The sequence below is a fragment of the Gastrolobium bilobum genome, unplaced genomic scaffold, assembly GCF_033153095.1.
Source record: "Gastrolobium bilobum isolate Gb01-03AN ecotype WA unplaced genomic scaffold, APGP_CSIRO_Gbil_v1 utg14295, whole genome shotgun sequence".
NCBI classification, from domain to species: domain Eukaryota; kingdom Viridiplantae; phylum Streptophyta; class Magnoliopsida; order Fabales; family Fabaceae; genus Gastrolobium; species Gastrolobium bilobum.
In genome coordinates this window covers 66,051-83,550 of record NW_026897499.1, presented here as the reverse complement: position 1 = coordinate 83,550, position 17,500 = coordinate 66,051, and the positions used below count along the sequence as shown (strand labels likewise).

At 37.2% G+C, this 17,500-nt stretch overlaps 1 protein-coding gene across 1 annotated transcript; it reads left to right on the top strand.

The window, feature by feature from the left end:
• Positions 1-5,222: 5,222 nt before the first annotated feature.
• On the top strand, positions 5,223-5,756 carry LOC133307429 (dehydration-responsive element-binding protein 1F-like; the record flags this gene model as incomplete). Its single annotated transcript, XM_061507940.1, has 1 exon — positions 5,223-5,756. A coding segment is annotated over one exon (534 nt), but the record flags the coding sequence as incomplete, so codon positions are not given.
• Between the last annotated feature and the right edge of the window lie 11,744 nt (positions 5,757-17,500).

Genomic DNA, 17,500 nt, shown 5'->3' with positions numbered 1-17,500 from the left:
GGATGAGTTGAAGCTCAAGGCTGAGGCCGAGCTAATAATTTTAAAACCCTTTTGTTGGGCTGAGTTGAAGCTCAAGGATGAGACTGAACTTTTAAACTAGAAGCCCTTCGTTGGGCTGAGCTCAAGGTCGAGGCCGAGCTAATAATTCTGAAGCCCTTTGTTGGGCTGAGTTGAAGCTCAAAGCTGAGGCTGAGCTTTTAATTTTAAAGCCCTTCACTGGGATGAGTAGGAGCTCAAGGATGAGGCCGAGCTAATAATTTTAAAGGCCTTTGTTAGTCTGAGTTGAAGCTCGAGGCTGAGGCCGAGCTTTTAAACTTGAAGCCCTTTGTTGGGCTGAGCTCAAGGCAGAGGCCGAGCTAATAATTTTAAAGCCCTTTGTTGGGCTGAGTTGAAGCTCAAGGCTGAGGCCGAGCTTTTAAACTTGAAGCCCTTCGTTGGGCTGAGCTCAAGGCCGAGGCCGAGCTAATAATTTTGAAGCCCTTTGTTGGGCTGAGTTGAAGCTCAAAGCTGAGGCTGAGCTTTTAATTTTAAAGCCCTTCACTGGGCTGAGTAGGAGCTCAAGGCTGAGGCCGAGCTAATAATTTTGAAGCCCTTTGTTGGGCTGAGTTGAAGCTCAAGGCTGAGGCTGAGCTTTTAAACTTGAAGCCCTTTGTTGGGCTGAGCTCAAGGCCGAGGCCGAGCTAATAATTTTAAAGCCCTTTGTTGGGCTGAGTTGAAGCTCAAGGCTGAGGCCGAGCTTTTAAACTTGAAGCCCTTCGTTGGGCTGAGCTCAAGGCCGAGGCCAAGCTAATGAATTTTGATGCCCTTTGTTGGGTTGAGTTGAAGCTTAAGGCTGAGGCCGAGCTCTTAAACTTGAAGCCCTTCGTTGGGCTAAGCTCAAGGCCGAGGCCAAGCTAATAATTTTGAAACCCTTTGTTGGGCTGAGTTGAAGCTCAAGGCTGAGACTGAGCTTTTAAACTTGAAGTCCTTCGTTTGGTTGAGCTCAACGTCGAGGCCGAGCTAATAAATTTGAAGCCCTTCATTTGGCTGAGCTCAAGGGCGAGGGCGAGCTAAGAAATTTGCAGCCCTTAACTGGGCTGAGTTGAAGCTCAAGGTCGAGGCCGAGCTTTTAAACTTGAAGCCCTTCGTTGGGCTGAGCTCAAGGCCGAGGCCGAGCTAATAATTTTAAAGCCTTTTGTTGGGCTGAGTTGAAGCTCAAGGCTAACGCTGAGCTTTTAAACTTGAAGCCCTTCGTTGGGCTGAGCTCAAGGCCGAGGCCGAGCTAATGAATTTTGAAGCCCTTTGTTGGGCTGAGTTGAAGCTCAAGGATGAGGCCGAGCTTTTAAACTTGAAGCCCTTCATTGGGCTGAGCTCAAGGCTGAGGCTGAGCTAATAATTTTGAAGCCCTTTTGTTGGGCTGAGTTGAAACTCAAGGCTGAGACTGAGCTTTTAAACTTGAAGCCCTTCATTGGGCTGAGCTCAAGGTCGAGGCCGAGCTAATAATTCTGAAGCCCTTTGTTGGGCTGAGTTGAAGCTCAAGGCTGAGCTTTTAAACTTGAAGCCTTTTGTTGTCCTTTTTATTTGAACCCGGCTTTTTATGCCATGGTCTTTTAATTTGTGCCCCGCTTCTTTTGCGGGGGCTTTTTAATCTAAACCCGACTTTTTTAGCCGTGGTCTTTTAATTTATAGCCCCGCTTCTTTCACGGAGGCTTTTTTATCTGATCCCGACATTTTATGCCGTGGTTTTTCAATTTGAGCCCCGCTTCTTTCGCGGAGGCTTTTTAATCTAAACCCGGCTTTTTATGCCGTGGTCTTTTAATTTGAGCCCCGCTTCTTTCGCAGAGGCTTTTTTATCTGATCCCGGCTTTTTACGCCGTGATCTTTTAATTTGAGCCCCGCTTCTTTCGCGGAGGCTTTTTTAATCTGAACCTGGCTTTTTATGCCGTGGTCTTGTAGAGACAGAGATTCTCGTTGGCACTGGGGTTCTTGAGCTTCTTGCACGACGATCGCCCTTCATGCTTTTTTATTTCATGGTGAGCCCCATTGTATTAAGATTTGGTTGTGGAAGCGCTTCTCTTGCTACCGCGGTGATTATCCGTGGCTTTACGCTTGTGCTCTGCGTGCTCACTATAGTTGGGTGGGAATCGAACATTACGGTTTCCCACAGACGGCGCCAATGTTCGGTTCTATTAAATCGTATAAAGATACCTCAAGGGTATGCGCTCAGAGATATCCTATGGATAGGTATCTTCGTTGGCTTATAGCCAATATCCCCATCACTGCGCACAAGAAATAGGCTTATAGCCGAGACGTGGGTGTGTGCACAGTGTGGGCAGAAGTAGTAAATGAGTTAAAGGTGTATACCTGGGGTCTTTAACCTCTTATTTATAAGGGTTACCTCTTGGGCTTGTGTAGATCTCCCAGTTATAGTAGGATTTAACTTCCTTTCTGTTGGGATAAGGACTCTATCCTTAGCTGCCTTACTATTTTATATTGTTAGGATAATTGGAGAATTATCCTTTAAGGGATCCTTGGGTAGGTGGTTAGGATATGAAAATATTCCATAACAACCACTAGCCACTGTCACCACCACCGCCACCTCCACCACGTCCACTACACATACTATCACCACCACTGTCACCAACCACCACCATTATCGTTGCAGCCACTATTGTCACCACCACCACCACCACCATGCCACTACCACCACTGTCGCCGCCACAATTACCACCACTTTTGTCGCAGCCACTGCCATCACCTCCACCACCATCGCCGCAGCTACTGTCGTCACCAACACCACCACCCTGCCGTGGCCACTGCCATTACCATCACCACACCACTGCCACTGCCACCACCACCATGTCATCACCATCGTCACCATTAACACCGCCACCATCGTCGGCGCTGCCGCTGCCACCATCACCACCATGATGCCACAACCACCACCACCACCACCACACCATATGAAACAGAAAGTGATGACCTAAATTTTTTTTATACTTAATAGGAATGATTTTTTATTTTATTATTTGTTGTGTTATGAAACACAATTCTCATTCTCGAAATAAATATATAGAATGTTATCAAACACATTTTTTTCCTCAAAAATTATTCCTAGAAATAGAAAAGAATTGTTTCTTTTAAAAAACAGTACCAGGAAACAGAATTATTATCATGCACACCCTTAAGAAGCCCAAAATAGAATGCGTATTAGTTTCGGGAGTGGATGCTCTTATAATAAAATTTCAAATGATCTAGTCATATAAAATTTTTATATCTATCTCTTTTTTTATATGTATTAAATAAATGAGATTTAATTATTATTAATAAAAAAGTAAATATAAAAATTTTATGAGTTCATTTTTTTTACAGTCAATGTAGATAACTTATCTACATTTAGTCCAAAACGATGTCGTTTTGAAGGGGAAATCAAGGTATTTTTGTAGTTATAATTTATTTCAGGGTTATAATAGTTTTTTCATTATAATTTCTTAATTTTTTAACCCAAAACGATGTCGTTTTGAGAACGAATGTAGATAACTTATTTACATTCACTTTAAAATTATTAAAGCAAAATTTTATATAACCAAATCATGGAAAATTTTAAGGGGAATATTTTTCTCCTTTAACAGGAGAGAAGAGTTGTCTCCTACTGAGACAAAAAAGTGGGACCAGCAATTTAAAAAAAAGTAAAAACAAAAACAAAAACAAAAACAAAAACTTGGCACGAAAGTCGATATATGTGTAGGAATAAAATCTTGTCTCATGTGAAAAGAGAAAAACATTTCCCAAATTTTAATATGAGAGATCCATTTTCAAAAGTTTCTGTTTACTTGTCTTTATTTCTTGAAAGTGAGATTGTTGGAACATGACCCGTAGTCTCCAAAACGTGGAAAAAGGAAAATGGCAGTGAATGATGATTGATGATATGAACCTTTTTGAAGAATGCATATGAAATGAATGATACCACGTGTCAGTCAAACGACAAAGAAACTGCTACCTAACAACGTGAAATCTCCTGTTAAAAAAAAACAACGTGAAATTTATTATATTATTATAATTAATGTATGTTTCTTAATTAAAGTGTTACAAATATAATTAAAACAAAAATAATAATATTTTACATAACCTCATTCAAAGATGCTGATAATAATAATTTCTTCTATTTCCTAAGCAATTAAAAATTTGTAAACAATATCATTGTACCTTTCACCGACCATGCGTGGGTCTCTACATGTCCCAAAAACTTCGAGTCCTAGTCTAACTTCGTCGTATTTATTTGGCATGACTCGGGCATTCTTTCATCGTATTTATTTAAGGATTTAATATTTCTAATTTTATTGATTTTTTTTTATTACACTTAATGGATTTTATTAATTTTTTTTCTTATAATAAAATTCACTTATTTTTACGTGAATGTGACAGAATTTTTTTTTTGAACAAAAATAGAATTTTTTTCTTTATTTAATATATTTAATTAATCAGAAAAATATTTTTGCAAATACTGCAGATAAGTTATCTGCATTTATTCTTAAAATGACGTCTTTTTGGAATTGAAAAATTAAAAAATTATAATTATAAAGACTATAATAAACTTGAAATAAATTAAAATTACAAAAACACCATAATTTCCGTTCCAAAACGACGTCGTTTTGCGCTTACTGCAGATAACTTATCTCTAGTGATTGCAGAAAAAGCGAACCCTTAATTAATAATAATAACTACAAACCTACCCAATAATCAATACTTAATCAGTTAATCACTCATAACAATAACAATAAAAATTAATAATTAATAAAAATATCATCATAACTAATACATAACATGAAACGATCTGTTTGTAATATGAAACAATCCTAATTAATTAATTATTATCTATTTCAGCAAAAAAAAAAATCGGTTTTTCTTTACTTTTCCACCACGTGACTTTCTGGTTCAAGCTTCACATTCTTACACGTGCAGCATGAAAATATACAATAGCTTTAAACATTTAAGCACGCTTCTCACACCATAATCTATAATTCTGTCACGTTCAAACATCGTGGTACCACAAAATGTCACGCACGTACTAGCACGTTCTCCATTCCTTTTTTTTAAAAAATAAATAAAAATAAATCCCCTGCTTCACCTTAATTATTTTTAATTCAAATTCCAACAACCAAATATTGTTACAGTGTAAACTATAAAAACGTTCACCATTGTTGAATTTGATGCGAATTTCAAGATAACTTTAAACACAAAAAATGCAAAAACGAAGAGCTGGAAGAAAGAAGTTCCACGAGACTCGTCATCCAATATACAAAGGGGTGAGGCAGAGGAATGGGAAGTGGGTGTGTGAGCTACGACAACCTCAGAACAAAACTCGAGTATGGCTTGGAACTTTTGCTCACCCTGACATGGCAGCTATAGCATACGATGTTGCTGCTTTGGCTTTCAAAGGTGACAATGCTTCTTTAAATTTTCCAAACGAAGCTACCTCGTTGCCACGTCTTAATTCACGAACGTGTTCCGTTAGAGCCATTCAGTTTGCAGCAATGCAAGCAGCTGAAAAGCACTTTTCAGCCAATAATGAGATTGGTACGAATATTAATGGTTCTGAGGTGGGTTTAGAGGGAAATTCTGGAAGCTTCTTTTGGGATGAAGAGGAGGTGTTTAACTTGCCAGGGTTGATGAACAGCATGGCTGAAGGGTTGATTATAACGCCACCGGCTTTGGAGAGAGGGTTCAATTGGGTTGAAGGGGAAACTACCGTGGACTTGTCTCTCTGGGGTGAATGATATGTGTTCATTGCTTTAGTACTTGGTCATTTTGGGAACCCTAGGTAAACTAATATGTAAAGAAAGACACTCTCTCTACAAATCAGAGAGGAACGTGCAATTCTGTAACAAAATATATAGATGTAGTAATAAAGTTCATACATATTGTTGTAGATTCTGTTTTTTTAATTTTTTTATTACATAATTTTAATTATTTATTTGGGGTGAGGCATGTTTCCGAATATGCACAACTATGAATTTTTAATATACAATAATTTGGAAATTACATTAACATAAAAGTCTGTTGATGGAACATGTATATAATTAAAATTTATTTATCCGTTCGAAAGGGATAATATTTTTGAATATTATATATAATGTTTTGTATATTGGAATTATGAAAATATATAATTTATAAAATTTATATTTTCAAAGGGATGAATTTTAGATAATTATATACACTTTTCTGTGTTACTAAATGATCATATATTATATACTTTATCCAAAGGTGAGTTTATGATACTTAACTATTTCTATTATTGTTCATGATTAACTTATTACATTAAGTGTATAAATCAGTTACCTTTATTTAGGGGTGAGAATTTTTAACATGACCCGCTGACCGATACAAAAAAACGTGTTTGGGTTGACCCAATTTTAAATTTGTGTCGTGTTCGTGTTGACAAAAATTAATCCGAAAAAATCTGCGTCATGTCGCCTGTCAACTTGCGAACCCGAAATTGACCTGCATTAATTTTCTTACAGGTTATTCATGTCGTGTTATGTCGAAAACAAGTTATTCGTGTATTATCGTGTCGTGTCGACCCGCATAATAAGTAATACAATTTATTGTTGACATGTTATTCGTGTCATGTCGTGTCGTGTCAACTCACATAATAAACGGTACATTATGAAAATAACAGATGAATTTTTGAATACAGACAGATTTTTCGAATTTTAACAACAACCACTTTCGGAAATTTTCCATATTTGAGCTGAGTGTGTAATAAAATTTCCCATATTTTTATTACACACTCTAATACGATTATATGGACATCTCCCCGAACGCGTAGGGTAAGAGATGTCACATCCGATCTATTAACGACCAATAAATCAATATTTTAGGAGTGAGAATATTTCATTATCGATATTTATGAGATAAACAATATGAAATTTGTAGGATATATCCCCTTGAAGACACTGACCAATGCATGTAATCCATTAGAGAAACTATCACAGTCGTAACACCCCGCGTGCACCCGGTGTATTAAACATACATATGGTAATGGCACAGCTAAATAAATGCGGAAGCTAAATTTTTCTTTCCAATTATGTACATATTAAATTAACCAAGTTGATTACTTATCCTTTTTTAAAATATCGTCTGTATGTAAATTGTAATAAATAACTACATTGAATACCCTAATTCAATAAATGTGTATCTAGTCACGGAACTACAACACGTAGACCGGACAATATCCTGATACATTATACAACTCAAAACTAAAAGCATAACTGATATCAATGTGGCATGGACAACCTCCATGTTCACCAAATAAGGCAACAAGCCAACAATGTCTCAAATCAAATAGCAATATACTGATAGCAAGGCATAACAGAAATCCAGGCATATCAATAAAACAACATGCATAATCAGCTCAACTCTGACCTCCTGCCGCCAGAGATCTCAACCTTCAAGGTATCTGTACCTGAAAATGTGCCCCAACACGAGGTGAGATCTCTAAAAAGAAATCTCAGTAAGACAAGGGGTCAAGCTCCTAGAAAGTATCCCAATACTTCCACTAAGGTATTCTAATACCACAAAGTATCTGAATACTTTTACTACAGTATTCGAATATCATAAGGTATCCGAATAATCCCCGATAAGTATTCGAATATACCACAAGTATCCCAATACTTTTACTAAGGTATCCGAATACTTTCATTCCCAGAAAAGTATCAGCCTCCTGGGTCATCAGCCTAGAGCACAAAGAGCTTAGGGCTAGAGTTTTTTGGTACCTATATAAATACTACCACTTAAGTCATCAGCCTTCTGGGTCATTGAACAGAAGAGGTAAGCTCATATCTGAAAAAATGCCCACACACTTCTCCTTCCTCCTCGAGGATAGTCTAGAAGATTTAACAGAAACAAGAAAGGTTTGATCGTGCTATGACGCAGAGAAGATCAGTTTGTGAGTTCATACCGTGATACAGAGGAGATCGGTTCGTGAAGGAAAATCATATATGAGAAATTCTGCACGAGATATGTGCATCAAAAGCTAAAGCAAAAAAACGATGATGATCTGTTGTATCCCAAACTGCAATGATCTAAACCCTTCCGTAAATCCAATTGCACCTACATTTGTTCTACGTGAAGACCAACTATAGAGTAAGGGTTATAGGTTAAATGTTTGGGATATGCTAAGGTTGGGTATGGTCTGGTATAGACGGTGTATAGGTCTCATGTTTGGATGAAAGTGTAAGCTTGCTAAGGATGGTTGAAAGTTATGTAATCGAAGTGTCTTCCTTTAGTACTGTAGGTGTATTTATAATGGTCATCGCAAGCAATTACGGGTAAGGATCGTGGGTATGTAGCAATTCTTCTAAAGGTCATCATGGCGGTTATCGAGGAGAGTGCGATTGTGAGATTAAACCTGCTTAAGGGTAGAGCCCTAAGTCAGGAAACGAGCCTAAGTTGGATACGTAATGTCCAAGCCATGGAAGAGCCAAATTATACGGATCCAGGTTAAACCCAGAACAGGATTGATTTAATTTTGATATAAATTATTTTTTGTAGAAAATATTTATGTTAGTATAAAAAGAAAAATATTATATTTAATTTTCTCATATTCGTTATGAATATCTCATTTTGTAATGTCATCCAAAGCTTATTGATAAGAAACAATATTGTTGACATAATTCAGCAGTCTTGCGGTTTGTTGATGTTTTTCGGTTTGCAAGCTAGCTCCTGTCCATTAGTTCTTTACTACCTAATTTCTTTAAGTTTCCTTTTCCTTCTACATCATCTGTTTTTATTTTGGAGACTTGATATTTACTAATATTTACTAAACAAGTTGGTTTTCACTTACGAAATATTTTGAATTTTCTTGTTTAAATTAATACGCAACTATACCTTGACTGGTTTGTAAATTACTTAATGTGACCAAGTAAATCCCTAGCTTCCTCCGGAAAATATTTCATCAGAAAATACCTCTCAAAAAGTGGCCAAGTAATGGCATATCCTTGGCACTCCAGTGGATGCCAAACATTGCTCCACTAGTCTGCTGCGTCTCCCTGTAACATATACACAACATACAGAAGTGTAACACCCCGTAGTACTTCGGTTGTTAACATACATGATATTTGGCGTAAGAACCCGCACCGTTAATTAATGAAGTTAATTAATTAATTATGTGAAATTAGGAAATTATTCCATAATTGACCCTAATAATTATGATAAGGCTTAAATAATTATAGGAATTAATTAATAATGTTGAAAGTCGCTTTTCTGACGAAAAGTGCAGATACCGATTATGTTACTCGCTATAAATGCGTACCGATGAAGTATCCCAGAAAATTATAAAAAGTCTGTATATGTCACTAGAATAATATATCGGACGTGTAAAACAAGTTTCAAGTTAAAATAATGAGAACTGGTGCCAGAACTGATACTGGCCATGGAAAAGCGCGTACCGGAAAGGTGCTGCGAAAAATAAAATAAAAATATGATAAATCTTAGAAAAATGAGTAGGTTCAGAATCCTAAGTTTGGTATTAAAATGCTAAGTATAGCTATTAGTGCTAATATAGTATGTTAACACTTAAACCGGCTATATATACTCATTTTGGCCCAAAACCCTAGGCCATAATCAGTTTATACGTAACCCTTGGTGGCTGACCAGCTTCCTCCACTATTCCATTGTCTTCCTCCCTCCATTTTGTGAGCCAAGTGGCCATTCTCTTCCTAATCTCCTCTTTGAATCACCTTAGATGTTGTGAACTAGTCTTGAGAGGTTGAGAGGCACCATTTTCCTGAGTGTTCAGCCACTGCCAGTGAGAGTTTGAGAGCTGAGTTCCTTGGCTTGTATGGTTGAAGCCATTTTCTTGGTGGTTGGTACTCCAAGAAGCTATCTTTGTGAAGAAAGGACCTTGCTTTGTGGTCATTTTCGTTTCCTTGCAAAGTCAGAACTGTGGGGACTTGGTGGTGAGCTCCAAGAGCTTCCCTTTCTCTGTTATGAGCTGTTGGAAAGTTCCACCAACCTTTGATCATGAGTTAATAGTTAAAAATGAAGTCTTGATGCATATAATAAGATAAAGTTGTTAACTTAAGGTTGGGTAAGGTTAAACACACCTTAAAATGCATGTTTAAGCTTCTGTAATCGGTAAAAGTCAAACCTTTGGATTGATATCTCTCGAAATGCAGAATCTGAGTTCTGCCGCGAAATATCCGGATATTGATATCCGAATATGGGGTTCTGAATATCCAGATATTGATATCCGGATATTGCCAGACAGATATCCGGATATTCCCCCGACATATATCCGAATATTCTGGGTTTTCGAAGAACAGTAGCTGCACTGTTCATACAGAACTGTGTTTGGGGTTTGTGGACCCTAGATTGGTTAAGTTGAACTTCTGCAATAATTGAACTAAGTCAGAATCAAGTGATTAAGGGCTTGTGACTTTGTGAGAAGCCTTAAGACATGAAATGGAAAGACGTTGTCTTTGTGTCTTATGCTTGTTGTGTATGATTATTGATATGATTGCTGGTCCAAAACAGATTGTGATTCTGCTGTGTTTGAGCTTTGAGCTGGGTTGGACTCTTGGCTTGGATTGTTAGCTTGCAAGGTAAGCTTTCGTGTCTTCGGTTTAGCCATTGTTTATTCCACCATATCCCATGGGGGGATGGTTTATATGCATGATGTGTTTTCATGTACTGTTTTATTGAAATGCTATTGAGCTCTTAAGTGCAAAATGCTTATGATATGTATGTGGTGTTTCGCCTAGACAGGAAGCCATGGGGTTGTCCTGTGGGCGGGTAGCATGAGCGTGTACTGTGTGGGTAATAGACGTATTCCTACACTTCTCTGATCAGTAGAATAGTTATAACACACATGACATGATTATCTCATGCATTGCACTGGTTTTGGAACTGATATTGAATTACTGCTTTTAGAACTTATATTGCACATGTAAGTGAGCTTGGGGTGGAAGATCCTTGAGGACCCCTTGTCTTACTGAGATTTCTGTTTAGAGATCTCTCCCCACATTTGGGGCTGATGCCTCTAGCGGTAAGAGGTCGGAGCTTAGTTGATTTATATATGTTGTATGCTGACATGACTGGATATTGGATGCTGTTAATGTTTTCTGTCATTATATGATTATTGAGCTGAGACTCTTTGTGGGCTTTGTTGCCTTATTTGGTGAGCATGAGGTTTGTCCATGCCACATTGATAATTAGTATGTTATTGTTCAGTTGTATAAACTATCAGGGTTTGTCCGATCTACGTGTTGTAGTTCCGCGGCTAGAGACACATTTATGTCATATATATTTATGAGGTATTTCAGTTAGCTATCTATTTGCAATTTACATACAGGTGATGTTTTGAAATCATTAAGTAATCAAGTTGGTAATTGATAATGACGTCATAATTGAAAAGAAAAAGAATATTCCGCATTTTAATTAAGCGTGGCTTAATATGATGACATGTTAACAAACCGTGTATACACGAGCTGTTACATTTGGCCTACACAGCGGAATACTTTATTTTAAAAGAATAATAAAGTTTTTTACAAAAATACGAGTAAACTCTTTCCAAAACTTTTTCTAAAAACATTTCTAAAAACGTTCACGTGAGATACTGTGAAAGCGTAAATCTAAAACATACATCTACTCATTAATTTCATTAGCCAGTATTAGTGGCCATTGACCATCCGGATATGACATCAAGTGTCATTCCTGACGGAGTCTCACGGAAAACATAACGGCTGTATTTCGGATAACTGGGAACATGATCCCACACATACAGTTAACCTGATTGATACAATAATTTAAACAGATAGCTTGCAAGTCCCACACAGACTGCAATCCCTTCAATGGGTCAATACAATCAATAAGGCTCCATGCCCAAATTAACTGAATGCATACATCAAGTCTATATTAATGCTAAAACATACATCCGTAAATCATCCATGGCTCTAAGGATATTATCATGAGCCTAAATAAATCCATAACATAATCTCAATACAATAATTAAGCATGTTAACAAATCTACATGTCGTTATAAGTCTAAACATAATATAAAATTCCAGCTGCATCATCAACTACTCCAATGCGGGGGCCTTGCCCCTAGAAGCATCACCACTGCCCTGGGTACCTAAAATGATGTCCCCAAACGGGATGAGATAACAACATCTCAGTAAGCTCAAGGTTCATAGAGGATCCTCTAATCCGCTGAGCCCTCTTCCTGCATGACAAGTCAGATATAAAACATATAATACAGGCATACAACATAAACATAGTATCATCATATCATCCTTGTGTAACCCCAGTGTCAAAGCCATAGACAGTTACATATGTGTGACTTCCAGTTTCAAGCCATAGACAGTCAACACAACCTCAGTATGAAATAGCTCCCAGAGTCAAGTCATAGGCAGCCTACATACCATGATCACTGGCCCGAATCATCATAACATATATCATCAGTGCATCTTCATAACATCAAGATCATATAACATCTATATGAATGTGAATGAATGCACATATACATCATACCATATACTTTCATACAATACAACCATAATGCCCATCATCATGGTGGGGCCACAAGAGAGAGGAGCAACCAGAACTAGGAGCTTACCTCACTGAGCTTATCAACAGCCCAACTCCAACAGTCAATACGTATGCTCCCGTAAACTCTCAAGTGTCAAGCTCTCTAGGTAAACCTAGAGCAGGAATCATTTACATTATTAATACTCAATCACTTAATGATTCCACATTACATTCTTACATGCTAATAATATGCCCATCAATAGTCTAGACCAATTATTACTTATTATTTATTTTGTGCATTATTATAAGCCACCACATTCTTTAATTACTTTCATAACTTAGAATTCTCTTCTAGGCTCACTTAGGTAACTTAGATTATTTTCAACTCATCCAAGTCATATAATTAATTATTATAAGTTCCTAAGGGTTCCATAAGCCCACTTAGCTTAAATATCATTTTTACGGTTTTACCGTAACTGTACATGTTTCTGTTTTCTAGTCATTGAGCGCAAATCCCTTGTTATAAAATTCTCATCTTTTATTATGTTAATCTAGACTCAATTACCTTTCTAACAAGGTATCACCTGCCTCATTTGGAGTTTCCTAGCTCCGGTTATCATCATTTGAAGTTGTACAAACAAAGCTGTTTGCCAACTCCGAGCAGAGCCCTAAACATTTTTTACCATTTCTGCGATTCTGGAAAATATACTAAATTAATTTCTCTCAAATTTTTATGCAGACAACTAGATACCTTTAGCTTTAATTAGAAATATTATGAGCCTAATTTGAGTGATAATTTAGGGATAAACAATTCTTGGAAGTTGAAGCCATGTACAACCCTTACACATGGCCCCCCTGGACAGTCCTCACTCAAACGAACATACGGAATGGAATACATCTTCAATTGATATCAAATTTTGACACCATATAGCTAACATCTCAAGCTTTAATTTGATATAAGGAATATCCCTATATGACCTCTGTGGAAGGAGATATGCTCTCTCTAATTTTACCTAAAAACTGATTATATAGCCCTAAATGTGTTTACTTAACAAACCTTAATTATTTTTTTATTATAAATCCTAATTCACTTAATTCTTGGATATTTCTATTATTAAGTCACATTATGAAATATAATTAGTCCCATTATGTCATGATACTTAAATTTTACTAATTACTTAATTAGTGTACCTAAACCCTACTTTAGTCCAATTTTAGGGTTAAATCATTAATTACTTTTGTTAATTAATCCCTACCCTTAATTAATCCATTAATTCATCATATTCTTAATTTTAACACAACTAAACCCTTATATACTTTATGGGACAGATTTGATGAGCTATTTTAATTTGAGTTTTTAGCCATTATTAATCATGATTAGTGAGTTTTACTTAGAGTTAACCCACCTAGTTAATCTTTCTGATCGTTTTTCCACACTTAACAACTTAATTACATCTTTTTGTCATCAAACCTTATTATTACTTGACATAGCCAAAATCATCAAGGGTCCACGTAGGGTTCATGTTCATCTTTTCACATGAACAACACACAAAGGTCTAAAGGTGACACTTTTACTCATCAAATCATTGATTCCATGGTTCAAAACACACACACACACACCCTTAAAGATCTTCATCAAACCATTACTTTAAAAAATTTCAAACAACATTCTCCTCATGAACATAACGAAACCGAGGCACTCAACAAGAAAAAGGGAGGTTTTTTGGTTCATATTTCCCAAATGAGAGCTTACATCTTCAAGGTTCCTCCTTTAGCTCAAGTCTCCACCTTTTTTCACCAAGAACACTACTTTAAGCAAGAACAAACCTTCATGAACATGCTCATGAGTTAGAGCTCAAGAACACAAGAAGAAAAGATGAGGTTTTTCATAAAAAAAAATCAAGAGAACTTACCCACAAATCACAAGAACTAAGCAAACAAGTGTGGTTCTTCAAGAGAGCTTAAGAACACAACTTAAACCCTTGAACAACACCCAAAACTGTGGCTGTACATGGTGATAAGGGCTACGAATTTTTGGTTTCACACCATGAAAATGGTATGGTGGTGAAGAGGAGAGTGAGAGGAATAACTTTAATGAAGGAGATTTTGTGTTTTGGAGAGGTTTAAGTGAAGGAATCTTAGAGAGAAGTGAGAGAGTTTTCAAAATTTGAAATTTAGCAAGAGAATGGTGAGGGAGGCACTTCTGTTTCTGATCAGCCAAGGGAGAGGGTGCCATATGTGAGGGTGCTATGTCACTAAGTGACCATTCGTCCTTTAGTGAGATCCGGTGTAATTTTTAACTGATCCGTCGTCAAATTTTTACCTGGCAATTCCCAAGACTCTAACTTTAAGTACTTAACATTAATTTTGTCTAATTATCATTTTCATAACTTAAAAATTTAATTAGTCGATCACAGATCCACTAACAATTGTTTAATTGGACTATAGTTTTTACCGGTGTTCTTAACTGTACTCGGATTTCATAATCTTCTTAACTTTAACATTTTTGGTCTAATTATGACTAGTCAGGCATATATTGGTCTTTATTTCCATTTTCTCATCTTTTTCCCGTTCTGGAATTCTACCGGCTGCTGCTGCAAAGTACAAAATACCCGGCAGAAGTGACTTTTCAAAAATACCCCAATATGGGTACCAATCTTCATCAAATCATATCCTAACCTCATTCATGATGTTTATATCATTAGATTAGCTCTCTAACTATAATTTGCTAACTTGGAGCTATTCTACTGACTGTTATTACGTCAGCAGTCAAATTTAACAGATGAAAATTTATCTGTGCATAATACCCTCAATATGGGTATCAAAATTCTTAGAATTTCATCCTCATTCTATTTATGACCATATGGTCCTCATTATAACCCTCTAATTTAAAAATCATATTATTAGGATTATTATAGTTGGCATCGCATTTCGTAACCTGAAAAATGTGCTCCATCTCTTGGAGCCACTCCAATGCTGCTATGGGGTCTCTTCCACCTTTTTAGTGAGGTAGGGAATTCTTCCTGAAAGAGTTCAGCATACGCTTTCTAGTCTCTTAGTCAAATCTGGGTGGCATGGCAGCGTCCCCTATGAACCGAGGCCTCTGCCTCCTGATGGGCATCACCAATACCCTCATGTCCTAGCATGACAGGCTCAACCACGGGCATCAAAAATGCTATATGCGCAACCTGCTGCTGTACTGGCAGTGTAGGTGGTGGTGAAGGTCGTGTAGGTCTTCCACGTACCTCGGCCAACGGTAGTCTGATCATCTCTACATTGGCCAACCTGTTCTGCGCCACGAGGTCTTCAATTGCCTTCCTTATCTGCTCTCTGTCACGCTCTCTGGCCTCTTCTATCCTCCTAAGGTCATCTTCCCTTGTCTCGTTCAAGGTTTGCTGAAGTGCCGCTAAAGCAGCAGCAACAGGGTCCGGTGGTGGGTTTTGAACTAACCGTCGTGGTCTCCCTCGAGGGGCCATGATATCTACACACAACTGCACAAGGTATGAGTTAGCTACGCTCAATCCAGTGATGAAATATGCATTATCATGATACTCAAGAGACACTCAACAGGTAATTCTAACACTTAAACAATAAATCAGTGAACGTCCCGGTGAAACTGCTTTGATACCATAAATGTAACTCCCCGTAGTACTCTGGTTGTTATTATCATGATATTATAGCGTACACATCGGAATATTTTATTAAATAATTAAAGAGACGTCTTGTAAAAATACGAATAAACTTTTTCCAAAATATTTTCTGAAAGCATTTCTAAAAACTTTCACATGAGATATTGCAACAGCGTAAATCTAAACATATATATACTAATTAATCCCATGAGCCAGTATTAGTGGCCATTGACCATCAAGATATGACATCAAGTGTCATTCCGGACGGAGTCTCACGGACAGCATAATGGCTGTATTTCGGATAACTGGGAACATGGTCCCACACATACAGTTAACCTGATTGATACAATAATTTAAACAGATGACTTGCAAGTGCCACACAGACTGCAATCCCCTCTCGGGTCAATACAAACAATAAAACTCCATGCCCAAATTAACTGAATGCATACATCAAGTCTATATTAATCATAAAACATAACATTAGTAAATAATCCATAACATACTCTCAATACAATAATTAAGCATGTTAACAAATCCACATGCCGTCATAAAGTTTAAACATAATATAAAATATTAGCTGCATCATCCACTACTCCACTGCGGGGGCCTTGCCCCTAGAAGCATCACCACTACTCTGGATACCTGAAATGATGTCCCCAAACGGGGTGAGATAACAACATCTTAGTAAGCTCAAGGTTCATAGAGGATCCTCTAATCCCTTGAGCCAACTTCCTGTATGACAAGTCAGATATAAAACATATAATACAGACATACAGCATAAACACAGCATCATCATATCATCCTTGTGTAACCCTAGGGTCAAAGCCATAGACGGTTACACATATGTGACTCCAGGGTCAAGCCATAAACAGTCAACACAACCTCAGTATGAAATAGCTTCAAGAGTCAAGTCATAGGCAGTCTACATACCATGATCACTGGCCAGGATCCTCATAACATATATCATCAGTGCATCATCATAACATCAATATCATATAATATCTATATGAATGTGAATGAATGCACATATGCATCATACCATATACTCTCATACAATACAACCATAATGCCTACCATCATGGTGGGGCCACAAGAGAGAGGAGTCAACTAGAACTAGGAGCTTACCTCAGGGAGCTTAGCACAAGCCCACACTTCAATATAATACGTATGCTCCAACAAAATCCTCAAGTGCACGGTTCTCTAGGCACACCTAGAGTAGGAACCATTCACATCATTAATTTTATATTAATTAATCAAGTCATATCCACGACTTAATCATTTAATGATTCCACTTTTCATACTCATATGCCAATAATATGCCCATTACAAGTTTAGACCAATTATTACTTATTACATATTTTAGT